The 19443-nt window shown below is 43.3% G+C and overlaps 1 protein-coding gene across 1 annotated transcript in view; it reads right to left on the bottom strand.

Moving 5' to 3' along the window:
• The window catches only part of LOC104544270 (receptor-type tyrosine-protein phosphatase gamma-like), a gene marked incomplete at both ends in the record, with an annotated part of 268982 nt that overhangs the window by 50160 nt on the left and 199379 nt on the right, over window positions 1–19443 (bottom strand). Inside the window, 2 exons of the mRNA XM_010189091.1 lie at window positions 5475–5667; window positions 10316–10473. Of these exons, the coding sequence (XP_010187393.1) occupies window positions 5475–5667; window positions 10316–10473 (351 nt within the window). The remainder of the gene's footprint in view (window positions 1–5474; window positions 5668–10315; window positions 10474–19443) is intronic.

The raw sequence follows: 19443 nt of genomic DNA, 5'->3' as shown, positions 1-19443 counted from the left end.
ATTAATAATTATAATTTTGCTTTAGGAATCCCAAGTTAAGATTTCAATAGTGCATAATTTTAAATTTACATCTACCCTATTGTTTTGGATAGATTACACTTACTGCTATAGAGTATCTTGTAGTCATGTAGGTTTGACTAAAACATATAAAAGACATTCTGCAAGAACAGAACTTTTCTGCCTATCATCCTTTTTTGCCTCCCAGAGAGAACCCCAGGGCATGAAGAGACTGCAAAGCTGTTTTGAGAGAGTTCTCATAAAACATGGGCAAAAACAAATTACTGGGAGTAATAACAGAGGCCATAAATGAGACAAACAACTTGTTATGATTCAGAAACACTGCCGCCAATGCTCTGAACTACTGCCTCAAAATGATGGTATCACTGCACTGAATCTCCAGAACTCAGCCTTGGGATGCTGCTGCAGTGGAGATGCACTCCAGTGCACAGATGCTGCGCCATGTGAAAAGGCAAAGCCTTCATAGGAGGCCTTGGTTTAATTTCTGATGTCAGGAGCTGCAAAGGAGTATGAACTAAACTCACGCAGTGCGGTACCTCTGACCGCAGGCTGACAGCTGGAGCCATGCCTCCAGTGCAAAGCATGCAGGAGGGAAAATCCAAATGCCTTCTATCCATGTTTTAGTTGCTTTAAGTGGCAAAGACTCCCAAACCGTGTATTGCTACCTCTTAGCAAAGAACGATTGCCTGTGCACTACTAGAGGAACGTCCCAGCTGTTAATTTAGAGTCCAAAGCTAAGTAAGTTTTACTAGAGTGAATTTATGACTGCTCATTATTTAACTTAGTCTAGGATCATAATTAAAGATAGTACTCTAAGGCGAATTCCCACTGATGGGAAACAGCATCATTTGAGACTCCAGCAAAGAGTAATCAGACACCTTTGGGGAAGTAATCAGGCATCTGTGAAAGAAAACTCTGATGTCAAGAGCCCCTCGCATGGGATGCTTGTTTAAGTGTTGTGAGGCTTGCAGCACATTTAATGAGACAGAAAGGTTAAAGGGGTTTTTTTCAGCATTAAAAAAACATGAAGGGAAGGAAACAACACTTGATGGTCCTAATCAGCAGCAAAATAAAACGGGCAAATATTGTTGCACATGGGGTACCACCTAAAACAAGGAAATGAAACACCTTTTCCTCCAGAGCTTCAATGCCTACACCTTTTCTGAAGCAAGCAATGTTTTGTAAATACATCTCTGCTTGATGGGACAACATGTGAAAGTAGTAAGGAACATGCAGACTTAGATGGACTTTTATGTAAGAATTCTGCCTATTTGTCCCCGAAGAGCAATATCCACTTTTAAGCTGATAAATAATTAGCAATCCCTCTAGCATAGCTGCTTGAAAGAAGCCCACGAAAAGGCAGGAGCACGATATGCGATGTGACAGGGCAACACAGTCCTGGGCCACAGAGGACAGGCAGAGAAGAAAGGAGGCAATTTTAACACAGAGGGTCATGTGCAAAAAATCAGACACTGTCACTGATACCTACAGTATCTGATGAATATTTTACAAATACATTCCTGGTTTAATGTATCTGTACAGAGAACCTCTAACTTTTCAAAACTGCATAAATCAGCACACTGGTGAGCCTTCCTGTTAGATTTTACAGGCCCGATGATCTGCATGATTTAACAGCAAGATCCACTTTATATACATATATATCTCTGAAAGTTTCATCTTCTTAAAAAATACCATTGTATGAGGGTTTATTATCAATCCACCAGTTGCTACAATTACATAGCTGAGCAGTATTTCTCCTCAATGGTATATTTCAGAAATAAGATATTTAAAGACGATCTCTATGGTTTCTTGAAACAGCTCCAGGGTCAACTTAAGAATTAAGCTCAGCTCATGGGCTCTGATTCAGCAAAGGTCTTATGCATATGCTTTCATTCCAGGCATACAAGCTGTCCTCAAGAGAACTGTTTTAAATCAGCTTTTGCCAGCAGGAGGAAGGAATGAGATAATGGAACCAGAGAAAACTCTCCTTGCTAAATACTAATGCAACAGGAAAACTGGAGTTTTTGCTCCCAAGTGAAAGATTAGCCCTTGACGCTATTTGAAATTAGCTAAAATATTTTCTCCATCTTGTATTCTGATGATTGAAAACACCGTCCATCCCTGCATTGCCTCTTTCAAATTAAAAAGGAGGAAGGAGGAGAGTAACTGCAAAACAAAAGGCTGGTAACATTCATACTGGCTAACAAACTAGATCCAAATGCACTGACAATTTTGTTTGACCTAAAATAGCCTTTCCCAGAAGATATTTTATTTACTAAATTCCACCACTTCGCTTAGGAAATACTCAGAGGACTGGCATAAAGTAAGAAATGGTTTTCCTCCAGTGTGTCTGCAGGTTATGCTACCGGTCATGGCTCTGTGACCTGAGATAGCTTTGATAGCTGGGAGAAAAGACATTCCTGTTTGGTGCCAAGCTGCTCAGGATAGCGCGTTTGTCAACGGACAACTGCATCGCTTTGTGCCGATCTGAAATTCCCCATTCACCGGGGAATTCTGAACATTATTCTGAACATTATGCAAATTGTTCTGGGCACATTTTCCTCCAAAATAAGAAAGGCTTACATAACGAACGCTACACTGTTTTCTAGATTAGCAGTACTGCCCACAGACTTAATAGAGTGTGACAGAGGAAACAAATTGCGAAAATTCACACCGACAAACAAATCCAAACTTCCCCTCCAGAGTCGAAGACCATCACAAACCATATCACCTTGCAGCAAGTAAAAGACACATTTTCGTGACCTTGCCTTTTTTTCTACAACACACAAACCTAAGCATGGGGAAGGCTGAGAGAAGCCAACATGTGACAGCCATTGGTCACATTGCTTAATGCAATGTGGAAAGCATTGAGATGCAACCATGAGGTGTGCAGAAGAATCTGCATAAAACAAATTTGTTATGCTAACCCTACACTCTCATATTTGTATGCTAGCCCGTCTGGCTGAGAAGTGCTCGGTGCACTTGGCTTCTCAGTACTTTTGCATGAATGACACTATATAAAGAGGTACTGTATTTACTAGCTGAATAAACAATAGGTTTTGCTTTCACTCAAGTATTATGACTTCAACTCATTTTATTTATATGTCAGTAGTTCAGAATGTGCAGTGGACCAGGCACATCATCACTGTTCACCTTTGTCAAAGAAGGGGCCAGAAACATCCACGCTGTTAAATCTCTGGAATAGCTATAACTCATCCCTGTAACCTTTGGAGGATACGCTACAATCCATTTTGTGTTAGCAACACTGCTGCAGCCTATTTATTTTTAAGTTCGTGAAAAAAATGCACCTATTTTCAGTGTCCCCTGGTGTGCACACAACCCAAAAAGTAACAAGTTGACAGAGCTGGTACAAAAAGACTGGCTGCCCAGCCATTAGCCTCCTATAGCAAAAGCTCCAGGGGAAAAAAAAAATCACTGACCCTGGTGTCATCCCTGCCATTAGATGGCACACTCTCTGTCACCAGATCATGGGAAATGCGTGTCCCCCATCTGAGGGTCTCTCTTGAGCACGTCATAAGCTCAAATTCCCAGGCAGGCATGAGTACAGAGCATTACGGTACCTGGATGTGATGGGAGAGGACCCAGAGAGGACCTGCTCAGGTAACCAGCCTCCAGGGCATGGAAGGCATCAAGCACCCAGGCACTGAGCTGCCTACACATGGACTAACATTTGTGCAGCTCCTTACTCCATCACACTGGCTCACACAGTGTTAACTAAGCCATGTGCCTGTGGTTGACAGGACATGGTCTAAGGACTCTGGGCCTTAGAGTCCTTAAAGATCCAAGTCAATGGGAATCTTTCCAGTTATTCAAGTGCTCCTTCGGTATCAACACTTCCAGCTTCAAGACCAGCCTGTTAACTACAGATCTTAGCGTTTGGAATGCTCTGTAAAAATTGTGGGCTTCAGCTATTTACTATGGGGGTGAAAATCCCCTAAAGCATTTTTATAATCTTAAAAACCATCTAGTGAGGCTAGGAATATGCAGGCACGTGGCCAAAGCAGTAAAATCTTCTTGAATATTATACCGCATGTACCAGAGGTACCTTGGCTGCACTCAAAATAAAAACTAGTCAGTTTTGTCACTTTTAATATAACATAACCTATTAACTTTCATCACTGTACTGGGTAAGTAATATGTACACAGGATATAACTGAAGAAATAAATATTGACACATGTTGCTGTTAAAACACTGATTGAAAACTGCAGGCCAGAGCATCAGAGCGTAACAGGGTTTCTTCATTCCCAACATCTCCTTCTCACTTCTGATGTAAATTCTTTGTCCCAAGGCTGCCTTAAATGTACATGAGGTTTGTGTACATGTATATTATATATATATATAAGCATATATATACTTTTTTATACACATATATATAAGCATGCTCACAGAATAACGAGCCCTGAGAAATACACTCTTCCAGCACTCTCTTGGGAGGGTGAGGTTGCTGAACGCAGCTGTTTTCATGATTCACGTCCTCTAAAACCTGCGCACTCTGTGCCTGGCCAGGTGAAAATGCCAGGTACGAAAGGGAAGCCTGTAAATCTGCTTAGCTGCTTCCTTCTGGCAAACTGCCCCCCTCCTCTTTACCTCTACCCAGAACTGGTTAAGCACCAAACACGTCTCGAGACCGAAGACTGGGAAGTACATGTCCTTCCTTCTACCTATAAATAACACCATTCAATAAAAGAAAGACAAATAAAGGTAGTAAATGATATTTATTCCGAGTCTTATTTTCTCCAGTGCACATTTCTTGCAGAATTTTTGATGTGCTCCTCTAGCCAGGGCCGTCTGTGCCCACACAATGACTGCAACCTCCCTCCCACCCCCTCCCACCAAGCTCATTATCCAGTGTCTGACAGAAGCGAGCACCAGCTGCTCTACAAAAAGGCACATGAAACACTTCAGCCAGACATTAGAACATCACCTGCCTATAAGGAAGACGGTTTTTTCCCCCTGTCACCATTACCAACAGATTGATAAAAATGTTGAAATAAAGGTCGATGGTTCTTCAAAAGTCTTGTTACTGTAAAAAAGAAACCCATAACACATCTGGATACTCTATTCCCATTCAAACACCCAATGAGTCAGTGCTAATGGGGCTGAAATTTTACCTCTGACCTTGTCCCTTCATGTTTCCTCTTCGTCAGGCATCTCTAAGGCCCTGCAGCCAGTCACCAGAAACAGGGACATTGGCAGTTTGAGATTCGCATATTCTGGGGCTTTATTGTCATGGCACCTTGTGACAGCAAGTTTCACAGGTAACAAGCATCGTCCTCAGGATCAGTTCATTTATTAACACATACCAACAAGGAATACCTGTGTACACTGTATTATTTCTTTGGCAGCTTACAGCTACCCTCAACTTCATTTAATGACAAAGTAGACAAAAAAAATCTCCTTTTAGTCAAGTGCAAAATTCATAAGCGTAATCTACCTTTGGAAGCTTCTGTGCCAAGTGGATTTTCCAAGAGGTCTGTCATATCTTGGCTCCAAGCATCCTTCACAGCAGACTTAGACACCTTCCTGTTGTTCAGGCTTTGCTGCGGTCGGAAGTTATTCCTCAGGTACTCCACGGACTTGACGTGGTCCTGCTGCTCGGTGGTGAATATGGAGTAGAACGCCTCCAGCTGATCGCAGCCATCATAGCAAGGGAGAGAAGGGACGTTAATTAGAAAAACAATGTGGTGGCTGATAAGAAAGCAAAATGGCAGGAAGTAAAATGTTGATGCCAAGACTGATAAACCCCAGGGGAAGTCAGGCTGCCCACTGAAATCACTGCCAACCGCTTTATCTCAGCACAGTGCTTATCCTGCCCAACAAGGGAGAAGGCCTTCTAGCAACCTGTGGACGTCTGTCATGGGCAGGGAAACATTTGCCCTTAGACCCCTGGTCTGGAAAGATTCCATGTGCGACACATTCATGCCAAACACTCCTCACCACTGGCACCGTTTTGTTTCGCAGTATCATGTCAAAAAGCGCTCCTGAGTCATTCCACCCCAAAAGCCTTCTCCAGGACACGGCAATGCTACCTTATCTCCAAATGCCATACAAAGTTCGGCTGCCAGGCTCAGATTCATAGGCAGGAAGGTCACTGCAGTTGTCACACCTTTATGGGATGAACACCCAAACCCAGCATCTGGCTTGCCCACGAGCAGGCCAGCGGCAGAGTGGAGCAACCTGAGGACTACCAGCTCCAAGTGCCCTGACGTCCCTCCCAACCACTGTTCCCTCTCATACCTACCTACAGGGTGAGAAAAAAATAACACAGAATCAATGTATTTAGGCACAGTTAGCACATTCTCTTCAGGGAATATGTTTCCTCTGTTGGATTTGGATCTGAGCTATTTTTAATAAAATGTATTAACTTGTAAGAAAGAACTGTAATTGGAAAACTTTTCTGTTACTTCATATCTTAGTATTTCTTGGAAAGAAATTTCTAGCAAACTAAGGTGAAAATATTTTCAGCTAATGTTTTTCTCACAGCTATCAAGGTCAGTGTAGCATTTACTAATAGCTTGTTATCATTCAGGTCAAGAACTGGAATTAGTTATGTTGCTGCTGGAAAGACCGAGCAAGACAGAGCAGAGAAGGATTCAGTTCTGATATTGTTTACCCCAACATCAATTACATATATTGACAGTATGGATTTTGGGAGTACAGAATCTGGCCCAAGACTTTAAAAAGGGACTTGAATTATGCTCATAGCTTAATGACAGGTCACTTTGAAAGCTACACCCATTTCATTAAGTGCATCTGCTCTAAAAGCTAGAGAGAACTGTGCAAGTCCTGAGACTTGCAACAAGGAAAAATTATCATTGTAGTGTCAGTTGATAATACTGATAAAAATAATCAAAGGAAGGTGTAATGGAGCAGTTAAGCATCAGCCACTGAACCAAGAGGCACTCACTGCCATTATTTAATTTCCTTTCAAATCAGTAATCTCAATGCCCTTTTGCTGCTGCCCAGTCTGCTGGGCTTGGCAATCCCAGTTATCAGGATTAAATCTGTAAAACTTCTCTGACCCTCAGAGCAGGAAGAGTCCACTTTTACACATTTAATTTCAAAAGCAAGTCCCCTTGGAGTGGGTGGTGCACTGAGCCAGCTAATGGAGTTGCATATAGGAATGTTACTACTGGGAGGGAGAAACGATGGACCACACAGCTCTCATCCGGAGTTTGGCAGCTCTGCACTAAAACATGAAACCAAGGGAACTGAGTCTCGCAATCACCTCCAAGGTAACAGCACAACTCAGGCTTGTACATTTTTAGCAGTAGCTTCCCCCTGATAACAACTACTTTTACTGTACGAGCTGGGAAACTGAGGCAGGGGGACTGCAGGTGACCAGCAGGGAGGGTGAATGCCAGGGACCAATTCCCAGTGCAAGCAGGGAGCTCAGGTACCACTTCCAGTCTTGCAGGTACTGATGGCAGGATTTGAATTGCAATTTGTTTTCATCCTGGATGAATGCTCTGTTCCCTGGTTCTCAACTGCAATGCTTTGATTCCTCAGAGAAACATCTTGAAAACACTTGAAAAGTGTTTCCTAATTATTAGCAGTAGCCCATCAGAAGCACTGACAGATGGGTTAAAAAGGGGGTAAAGGGACTATTATCTTATGCTTTTGTCTTAAAAAACCCAACAGATGATCCTGCTATGCCCTTCCATGAAAGCACAGACCAAACTCTTGTGAACATTTACGTATCTCACACTTCATGCACTGGAAGCAGTTTCGATGAAGCCAGTTAACAGGGCTTACAATTAGTTTATGAAAGCTCAAGAACTTGGGTAACAACTGCTCCTCTGAAGTCAAGTCTCTAGGCTTATACTTCCATGACATTAATTGAATTTTTAAACTTTCAGAGAGAACTTTTAAAATATTTTCTTCTGCCATGCTACCTTGGGGAGGTATAATTGCATTTTAACAACTGCCAACTCAAATATGATTTTTAACCTTCCCCTTTTTATGTGTTGAAGTACATATAAGTCATTTCAACTTCATTTTTACTATAAAAATATTACCTACCACAAATGAGAAATTAATTTATCTATAGCTGCCAGAAAAAGAAGAAGAGCTGCAGTCAAGGAGCTACATTCATGCTCTTCAAGGACTACAAGAGCTCCCGTTCAGAAGATGAAATGAAAAGCTGTTATAAGACTATTGTAGATACAGGGAAACCTGATCTAAAACTCGGAGACATGTAATTACAAACCATTAAAGCCTGATGTGCAGTTTTCTAAGGGCCGGATATACCAATGGCAATTAAAAATACTGAAACTGTTATAAGCACAATGAGATACTCTGAGGTATGCATTATGAGAGATAATGCCATGCTTTGGGTCACTGAAAGCACTTAGCTTTACAATGCATCTGCAGGGTGACACGGCTTGTCCTGTTTTGTTGTCTAATTACAGGGAAAGATGATGATGATGGAGCACTGAGGATAAAATAGAGAAGCCTCCGCAAATGGACCACTTCAGAACTGTCCTTTTTACAGCAAGGTATTTCGCACAAAAGCAGGGATTTAATTGGAACAGCAACAAAGCTTAAACAATATCACTTTCCTCCTCTGGGATTACAGACTGCTTCATGGGGTTTCTGATAAAGAAGGTTAAACTACGGCAATGGATTATGTTGCGCTGTTTCTGTTAGAGGAACAAATAATAATCATAGCAATGGCAGGGTGGCAGGCTCTTAAAATACACCCATCCAGAGCTGCCAAGGGGAAGAATACTATTATTTATTTCACATGTGTTATAGTATCAATGAAAGTCTGTCTACACACAGAATTCCCAGCCCTTCAACCACACATGCATGCAGAAAGCAGCACAACGCCAAATTTAAAAGGCTTGACTTGGCACAGTTATTATTGTACAGCACAGGAAAGAAGCTAGGCCAGGATAAAGTACCTTTATAGTGATGGCCATAATTGGTATTTGCCAGTTTATTTCCATTTGTTAAAAAAGAAAAAAGAAGTCATGATCCACCTGGTGTGCATACAGGGTATAAAACTGAGCGTGGGCCAGGCCTCCCAGCCATCAAATAATAAACAGTAAACTTATTGATGTAGTGAAAAGCTACAAGGGATTGCAAGTATCCTGCAGGCAAGGACAGAATTCAAAATGATCTTGACAATCAGAGAAATAGCCCGAATAAAACAAAGGGTCCGATTCAACTGGGACCACGTGCACAGAGTCCCACGCCTCGGCCAGAACCGCGGGCTGCGTGAACGCATGATGTGCTCAGCGCTGCCAGAGAGCTGGGGAAAGCCTCCAGCAAAGGGGTCCTGCTGACCAGGAGCTGAACACGGGCAACAGCGTCACGTTTTTGTGAAAAACACAAAATAACACCAGTGTGGGTGGCCAGACACATGAATGTGCCACATCCTTCAGCCTCAGGAGGGCTCCAGCTGAAGAGCTGTGACTGGTTTTGAATATGGGACTTCAAAAAAGGATGAACAAGTCTATGGGATCTAGAAAACGTGGAGAAAAGCCTGGAGCAGGGGCATGGTGATTGCCTACGGCCCTTCTGCAATCTTTGAGAACCAGCATCTGCCAGCCATGAACACCCAGTGAAACATTCACTTATGCTTTGCAGAACTGGTGCATTTCAACAGTTTGTTTTCTGGCTTAAGCCAGATGAATCAAATAGGATGGCTTTCTAAAGACAACAATCTCACAATGTCAGAATACACTTAACTGGGAAACATCTGACTCCATCAAGCCCTTACTTTCTTGGGAGCTTTCTTCTCCAGAAAAAGCCCAGACATTGCGTCTGTTTGCATTAAAAGCTGCGCTGTGCTAATTTTAAAGATTTGTGCACCAGCTCTCTAAGCACATAATGGCAGCTTTACTGTGTTATAAAAACAGTTAAGCATGGAGAATTAATGGGAAGTCGTCTTTTCTAATGCAATTAGTTCAAATTACTAAATCTGAGCAGAACTGAAATCACTCACTTTACTTTGAAAAGAAAGTTTCAATTAAAAAGAATAAAAAGGAACTCCATGTAAATATTTACACCATAGCTTAATTTAATCTTAACAAAAACAATACCAAATAAATCACTGAAAGGAAACCGGGTTTCATGTTGTACTGTCTTCTTAAGACTGATGGCTTATGTTCAGAAACAATATTACTTAAGAGAGAAAAAAAATCCACGACACTTCCTTTTTTGTCAACAGAAACATTTTTGTTCTCAAAATTAAAACGCCGGGTTTTGAAAACACCGCCTTGAAGAGGGCAAATCAAGAGATGGGCTTCGCTAATGAAATAAACACACCTGATGGTAAGAAATGGGAACGGGCTTCCGAAAAATGATCCACTCCACGATCTCGCTACACGGAGGAGTAGTCAGAGAACCTGCATAGCGGTAGTAACTCCCCAGCGATGTCGGCAGAAGGTCCCTCAGCACAAAGGGATCCAGGAAGGTCTCCTTCTCTGCGGGGAAGATTGACAAGCAGAGTTACACTTTTTTTATGTGTCTTTAAAACAGACATCACATTGATAGGCAGCCTAACAAGGTGTAATGGCAACAACATATTTTATCATGTATATAATGAAAGATGAAAACACCCTATCAGGAAGGCTCTGTAAGAGCTGATGTGTTGATTGTTAAAAGAGCAGCCAAAATGCTAGTCAGTCCTATACTAAAAGTGCATGGTATTTAGAAGGCGTGCAGGTGTGAAATGCCCTTGTTATCCCACAGGTTTATGTTAGCACAGAAATAACACTGTATTCAGAGGTTTCAGCAAAGGGCTCTTCAGCTTGATGCAGTGAGAGCTCACCAGGACCCAGCAGGACAGAGCTGCGACCCAGTGGTCCTGCTTGCAGCTGACCAAAGACCGTGGGGTGACGCGTCCACCCCATCCCCACCAGTGGAAAGGATGTGGGAGCAGGATCAATCCCTCTGTAGGGTGCTGAGATGGAGGAGGCCGAGCCACGCTGCTCAGCCAAACTTCTCTGGGAGGTGCCAGGGGGATGAGCGGAGGAGCAGGGCTGCAGGGCACATCTAAGCTCAGCGTGGTGCTTGAAACAGCATCCAGCCAGTGCTCATTTGGGACTACCCACACCCGGCAACGCAGGCATTGCTGGGGGTGCTGCTAGAGGCAGTCAGCACAGCACCACAAACACATTTCAGAGCTAAAACTGCTGCCTCCTTGCCCTAATCCAAGAAACTCCTTCCCAGGGTCCAGCAGGGACAAAATCTTTCCTCTGAGAAGCTCCTTGGACAGCCTGAAATGCAAACCTAAGCACTGAAAGCGTTTAGCTTCAAGTAACAGTGACAAGCTGGTAATATTTAATACTGCAAAGAAAAATAAATAAATGAAAGGAGGGAACAGCTGCAGGCAAGACAATTTCCCTGCCATCCCTGAGCATTTATCCTCTGCAATTTATGTTGACTCACAGGTCGAAGCTCCCTCTCAGCCTGTGCAAAGGTGCTCACTGCCTCAGGGCACGCTGACACGCGAGGCTCCCCCATACATCTCTATTCCTCACTTGCTATATTCTTCGTGTCTCAAACAACAGCCTGCATTTGGGCAGCAGGAACTCTTCTCTCTCTGTCTCATCAGAGCTACTAAGCCCACATCCCCCAGCAGAGCGGAGAAGCAGGTAGGCTGGTGATTGACACACACGTCTTCCAAAGGCAGAAGGAAAAGGATAAAGTCTGCAGAATTCACTTCCACACCACCCCACAGATTTCTAGAAGTCTTGATCAGCTCAGGAGTTGCCTACACCTCTGAGCAGCAGGCTGATAACCAGGGGCATCTTTTTGCTCCAATGCTGCTGCAAGGTGCAAACACACCATGCACTTCAGGTATCTTCTATTCTTCTGCACAACATCAATAGGTGTGCAGCGTTATCATAGCCTTTAACTTCCCAAAATAAAAGTAATCCTATTAAAGTCAAAGCATACACTGTAACAGAATACTGCCGTCTCTTCATTAACAATTTCTTTCCTTCTAATCCAAGCAGGTATCAACCACTTCTGCATCACCAAAAAAGAAACAAACAAATAATAAACCACATTTTTTCCTCTTCATAGCATACCTCTGGGGAAAAAAAGAGTGTTTAGATAATAAATATATATGATTGGCCAAAGTTCAAAGAGATTCTAATCAAGAAGTCATAATCATAGCAAAAGGTCGTATTTAATTGGACTGGCTTATTTCTATGCAGAAAAAATTGGTTAGAAACCCACAAACTCAGTCCCAGGATTTGATTTCCAAATGCAGCACACACACACCCTTTCCCAGAGAAACGACATGGGTTTTCTATTAAGAAACTGCCTCTCTCTCTATGGAGGCTGAGCCCACAGTGGACTGCTATGAATCTGAACATGCAAACTTTGCATTAACAGCCAATGACTTTATATGAAATAGATGGGAGGCAGAAGCACATTTGGAAAAGAGCTTTCCTCTTCTATTTAATAAAAAAAAATGCTTCAGTTAAAATTAACAATTTAACTCTTTTTAACATTTATAACCTTTTATTTAGAATGATGGGATCACTTAAGACACCAGATAAACATCCTGTGAGAAACCAAGAATATGGAGCACCCCTTTATCAAAGGATGGCAGGAGAACGAAGCTCATTTTACACTTTCAAGGATTTTTGTGCCATATGCTGACAATATTATATTTTAATAATTAATTGTTCATCAAAGGAAAAGATGAAGAACAGGGATGCTAAATTCAAAGTTATTCAAATTGCAAAAATGAATAATGCATGACTTTTATATTAAATACACACTGTATTAAGTAGTCTACATTTCATCCAACTCTGTCTTTCATTTTTAAATATTTTGAACTACAATATGAATAATCAACCAAGGGAAGCTTATTTAGACAGAGAAATACCTTATTTGAATGCAAAATGGAAGTATCCGACTATGATTAAATTTTGGTTATCAATTAGGGAGGGTTTTTTTCCTAAGCATTTAGAAAGTCATAGTCAGCTATGAAAAAAAGTATTTCTTGAGGAGAAAGTAGCTTTGCTAATACACAGTTTAAGTAGGGCAGGGTGTACTCGATCTAATTTTTCATGGCTACAAGCAACGCTGTAAGTTTTCATTAATTAATGCCAAAGATTAAAATAAAAAAATACATATAATTGGATTAAAATGACTACTAAAATAGATGATAATCAATTGATTATGCTTTAATAACCTAACACTTTTGAAAACAGAGCATTCGTTTGTATCACTTCCACCTAGCTGCATGGTGCGGAGTTTTAGAAAACAGATCTTCATGTGAAGCTTAAAGAAAAAGGGTCTTAGAGATTCAGGAGTCTACCTCCCATGTCATTCAAGAGCCTATAGAAACAGTAAGTGCCATGAAGTTATGTTCCTAGGAGCTGGAGACATTTCTGAAAATGGGATTTTGTACTCATGTCACTTAAAATTTCAACCTTAAATCGGTTATCATTGTTGGTAAGACTGCAAGGAGAATAATTTGCAAGCTAAGCAACAGCATTCACTGAATATGGTAGAAATATTTTACTTCTATACATATACGTGCATAATTCCCACTATATCGGAAAGAAAGAGCAAGGTTGGAAATAATATCAAACCTTTCTTCACTGTCATTTACACCAGCTATGTCCCATTTTCAGTGCTTGGGATGGGCACGAATTGTGCCCAGAAGGGTGGGAACAGGGTAGGGGGTTTCTAGGAGGGATAAAAGGCTGAGAAGTACAGGATCCACAAGGCAGCATTTGCTGACAGGCACCAGGAAACAACTGGCAGACAGAAGCAATAAAACACACCAGTGAAAACATGTGTTCACCTGCAAACACCTGTGAACTGCTGCAATCAATGCTGCAAAACCGGCCCATCACCTCCTCATTCTTACTCATAAACCAGAGCCCCACATCGAAGCCACCTCTGCTGCTGCTGCCCGTCCAGCTCCCACCTCAGCACCCAAACAGGAAAATAAACCAGCAGGAAATGGGAGCCCCAGAGATCATGGCCCTAATGACAAGCCCTCCAAATAGAGAGCAATCCTCTGGGAAAGCAATGATAAATGTGCTGCAGCGGCCACTGCCACCCGAAACATCCACCGAGACGCCCCGCTAACGCAGTACAGCCAATTTTACTGACAGCCACCAAACAGCAATGCTCTGTCTACAGCACCCAGGCTCATAGGAAAGCGTTCACTCTTGTATTTCCAAAGGAGAAATTAGCAAATTACCACAGATTCACTGTTGACAATTAAGACAATGAATGTGACATTTAAACTACTGAGTGTTGCACAGCATAAAAGGACAATATTGTGTTTTAACATCTACATTCACAAAAAAACCCAATTAACAGAGCCAGCAAGTAACGTATTTGACCTTCTGATACAACATTCATGTCTACCTCTTGGTTCTTCTCCCACACCAGCAATGTGAAAAGTTGCACCCAGTATATTTTCTTTTTTTGGCTGGTAAATCTCCCCGCTGGTTTGCATTGGACCAGGGGCCATTTTATTGTACCCAAAGGCACAGCAACTGCAGGCATGGTTTAAAAAGCTGACCTATTTACACTTTTTATTTGTCAAAGCATCACCACTAGATGTGAATCACAGAATCACAGAATATGAGGAGTTGGAAGGGACCTCGAAAGCTCATCCAGTCCAACCCCTGCCAGAGCAGGATCACCAAGACTAGGCTACAGAGGAACGTGTCCAGGTGGGTTTTGAATGTCTCCAGAGAAGGAGACTCCACAACCTCTCTGGGGAGCCTGTTCCAGTGCTCCATAACCCTTACAGTAAAAAAGCTTTTCTTCATCTTCAGCTTGAACCTCCTGTGCTCCAGCTTGCTCCCACTGCCCCTTGTCCTGGCATTGGACATCCCAGAGCAGAGCCTGGCTCCTTCCTCCTGACACTCACCCTTTCCAAATTGATCCCCATGAATGAGGGCACCCCTCAGTCTCCTCTGCTCCAAGCTCAAGAGCCCCAGCTCCCTCAGCCGCTCCTCATCAGGAGATGCTCCACTCCCTCCATCATCTCTGTAGCTCTGCTGGACTCTTTCAAGCAATTTCCTGTCCTCCTTGAACTGAGGGCCCAGAACTGAACACAATATTGCAGATGTGGAAGGAGAACCTCTCTGCCCTACAACCACCCCTTCTGATACACCCCAGGATGCCATTGGCCTTCTTGGCTGCAAGGGCACATTGCTGGCTCATGGTCATCCTGCTGTTCACCAACACCCCCAGGTCCTTTTCTGCCTGGCAGCTCCAGCCACTCGTCCCCAAGAATTCTGCACAATAGTTTCCAAGCAGAAGAAAAAAAATCAGATTTTAAAACAGATACCAGAGGTGGATCAGCACCAACTACTGCAGATTTCACAAGCTGATGACAACAAATATTATATTGAAAGAGCCATCAGTTGAACATTTTGAGTTCAAGGACTGACTTGCTAAAAATATATTCTGTAAAATGCTGGATAAAGACAGACCTGAATTTTAACCAGATCACTGCAGAGTAAGAGGCTTCACGAGATATGCAGGTAAACAGCACAGCACTATCTGTGATCAAAACCCTTTTTAAATCTAACAGGAACTTGGATTGGAGATCACAAGAAAATAACTATATGCCAAGTCCATTTATATCTCATGGAATGCATTGGGACTTTCATCATGCTTTTCTGTAAGAAAACAGGAACTTGGCTGCACTGAATACAGTATCTTAAAATGAGCTTATTTCCAAAATTAACGTATGTGCAACGCCTGATAGGTGGAAATGTTACCCAGCTACACTTTGAATAACCGAAATCTGCAAAACCAATATGAAGAGCTTTGAAAGTCTCCCAAATTTGTTAAACAATGTTACTGCCAATTTCATTTCCACCGTGAGCCAAGTCACTCCAAAGCTTCTGCATTCAAACACTGAAAAAGCAAACACAAAAATCATCAAAAGGAGACCATGCCGCACACCCGCTGAGCCAGAACTCCCCGGATAAAGCAGGCGAAGCACCAGAGCTGGGGACCAGGCCCACGGTGGTGATTTTAAAGATGAGAATACAAACATTATATATTACTTCAACTGAAAAGATCAGCAGATGAGCACTTGCTGTGTAAATCCAGCAGGAAGAGTAATTTCTGACAGTTCTCTGTACCCAGGGTAATTCTTGTCATTTATTGGGCAATTATTTTTCTCACTTTTATTTAGTTTTTTTTTAAAAAAACAGAGCCTCTGCTGAGCAATGTAAGGAATCGAAAGGACACAGAAAGCACAGCATGGTGGGGAGCAAGGAATGAGATAATAACACAGCCCTGCAGACTAATTTAATCTGAGACAACCAGTGAGTGGTACAAAAAAACAGGAGGAAAGGAAAAAAAGGCAAGCCTCCTACACAAAAAAATGAAATTGAACATTTCCATGCCAAGTATTGGTTTCAGGCTTAATTTTCCTCCCTTCATCTCTTAAAACAGCTTAGGAGGAAAAGGTTGAGCTAGGGAGGAGAGGTCTTAACTCTTTAAAGAAGTAAAAATTAATTCTGCACCTTTAATGCTTGAGCGCTGCTGATGCAGAGCTTGGCAGAGCAGCTGCTCCCATTCCAGCCTGGGCTGAGACTTCTCCAGGATTCACAAGAGCTAACCCAAGGCAGAGGTGCATATGTGGAGACACGGCTGGAGGAACACGGAAACCAAGAAATACAGAATGGGCACCAGCAATGGGAGGAAAAAGAAACGACGAGGAGTTCAGAGAAGTGGATCCTGGGAACAAGCTGGACCCTGGCAGGGGTAGGGCCAAGCGAGGAGAAGCCAGAGGAGCGTGGGCCGTTCACGTCTGCTCCAGCAGAGCCAGAGCAACCCCGCAGGTTCCCGGACTTCACCGCCCCTCTCTTCTCAGCAAACATCCTCAAAACCCACCAGCAAAGCACCCAGATCCTTCTCCCTGCAGGTGCTTCATTCACAGTCAGCACCAACCTTAATTCCTAGCTTTTAACAACTGCAGTCTTCTCTTCGTTAGTCTGAATTAGTTTTTCTGTGCAATACATAAATTCTTTGTCAGCTCGCTGGTCTTTACTCAGCCGTGCCCGGCGCTGCTTTCTGCAGAGCAGGTGAAGGACCAGAGATTTCCAACATTTCCACCATTTATTCCTTTAAATGATACAGACCCCTGCAGCTATGCACAGAGCTGCCCTACATAAAGGTGTGAACTTATCACCTCTCCTCTCATCTTCATTTCCCACTTCCCTCCTCCTCCCCTTTGCTCCACAGCAGCCGTGTCCTGGCCCCTTTCACACGGCTACTCTGCCTGTGAACACAAGAAGAGATCAGAAAACAAAAGAATATATCCAGATCATCCCCGAGGAAAAAGAAATGCTCCTCCACATATCCTTCTCGGTTTAACGCATCGCGCTGCGCTCCCTTTGATGGCCTTCCTTGTTCCAAACTGGGCTGCTGCTCTCTTCAAAGTTTTCCTTTAACAGATGAGGTCCCACGGTATCACATCTCACCCTCGCCCCTCTCCCTCGCCTTTCTTCTCTACAACCCCTGGAAATTTGGTGCAGAGAGCAAACAGCTTGTCAGGTGGCGTTATGGTTAAAGTTAAAAACAAAAGGAAAAACCTGTCATGCTGCTAATGGTGTTTTCTTGTTATTATGCCTTCTGGTGTGATAGATCCACAGGGTAACTAACACTGTCTGCATTGCTTCCTTTTTTGTGGTGATTTATTTTAACAGGTTATTCACTGCCGTTTTGGCTAGGACAACTGGAGAGATGTGCAACATATTTATCTCTATCCTTTTTCATTATAAAAGCAGTTCTGTTTCCACTGTGTTTTTGTATGTGCTCCCCAGCAGCCCCTGAAACTTTGGTGGTCACCACCAACTTGCGTGAACGCCTCTTGCTCGTCTCGAGGGAGACCCGAGATCACAGCCTTCTCCATGCTGAGCTTGAGTTATGGCATTTTAATAATACAAAGGCAGAAGAAAAAAGCAAGATTTTTTCTCAAACTCCCTTTTAAACAAACAAAGGTTTCTCTCTTCCCCTCAACCCACCCGACGTTCACAAACAAGCAACAGATGCCATCGATTCACTTTGTACCTAAGCTTTTGATCTGGCTGCACTTTGATTTTCAGTGCTCACTTTTGACAAGGAAGGGAGTAAGAGCCCCATTTTTATGACATTAATAGAAGCTTCTCTGCTCTGGTAATTTATTTGTGCTCTGCTAATAATTTTCTGCTGATCCGTGTAGATTCTTGGTGACAGACACAGAGAACAGGACAGAGTGACAAATTGTGGTTTCCATCACCCTGAGAGATCTTCAGGGGGCCTGGGGTAGCGTGGGCTGCTGCTCCCTCTGACAACCGCCTGCCTGCAGAGTCAAAGGGGGCTGTGCACAGCACCCCTGCCCAGGCTGGGAGGGGGCAAATGCTGCACACCCTCCAGCACCGGGCATTGCCCTCAGGACTGATGGCATTTGAAAAAATCCTCATTTTAATGCCTTTCAGGCAGCTGGTAAGAACAAGGAAAAGGCATCTCTAAGAGGCTTACATACAAAACAGTACTAAAAAGGGCAAGTCAAAGACAGCAGAGGTGGGGAAAAGCAATGTTTCCATGCAATAGCTCCATCCTGCTCTGTGTTCCTCTGAGATCTTGCTGAAGCATGTGGCAGACAAAAGCTTTAGTAGCCATTTTAATGCAAATCCACTGTATAAGACATAACCTGGTATTTCACACTCCTCTACTATTCCCAGAGGGGCACAATCATTCCCTCTGAGGCCCCAGGAGCCTCCTCAGCCCTTGGACAAGAGCAGCTCCATCCTGCCCTGTGCTGATGAGGAAGGACGAGGAGCAGAGAGCTGCTCAGGGCAGCGCACCCAGCTGAGCACAACAGCAGCAAAACAGAGCCAGAAAAATCTGATTTGCAGCACCATGACTGGGCCACATGTGGTGCAAGTGCAGCCAGGCACTTATTACTTTATGACATTATTACTTTACCTAATGATCCAACTTCAACTAAGGACGTGCATCATCCCACCAGCATTGCTGGAGACCTTTCCCATCAGCTTTCATGAGGAGAAGAGTGCTTGAAGAGGAGCTGAAAAAGACCCCCAGCAGTCAGAGCTGAAAGACACCAGCGAGTTGGCATCAGAAAATTCGTATCAGGGCTGCCCGTGCTCCATCCCTTCTGCAGGAGGAGGGGATGCACGCTCCCAGCTGTCAGTCCCTGGCGGGCTCGGCGGCAGACGCACACTCGCGGCAGGGAAAGCAGGAGTGAGAATAGCAGGCACCTCACCGGCGGGAGGTGTGACAAATCCTTGGCAGAGCACAAAACCGAAAGCAATTTTAAAATCAGCAACAGGCATCTGACAGCTCTGAAAAGAGCCTCCTTGGCGTTCGAGTGCCTTTACAATGCTCTGCAAGGGCGGATGCGGGAGTTGGGGAGCAACGATGTGATGGGAACGAACTGTTCA

The sequence above is a fragment of the Mesitornis unicolor genome, unplaced genomic scaffold (assembly GCF_000695765.1).
Source record: "Mesitornis unicolor isolate BGI_N332 unplaced genomic scaffold, ASM69576v1 scaffold1557, whole genome shotgun sequence".
Lineage (NCBI taxonomy): Eukaryota > Metazoa > Chordata > Aves > Mesitornithiformes > Mesitornithidae > Mesitornis > Mesitornis unicolor.
Note: the sequence above shows the minus strand (reverse complement) of the source record. Positions and strands in the feature narration are given on the sequence as shown.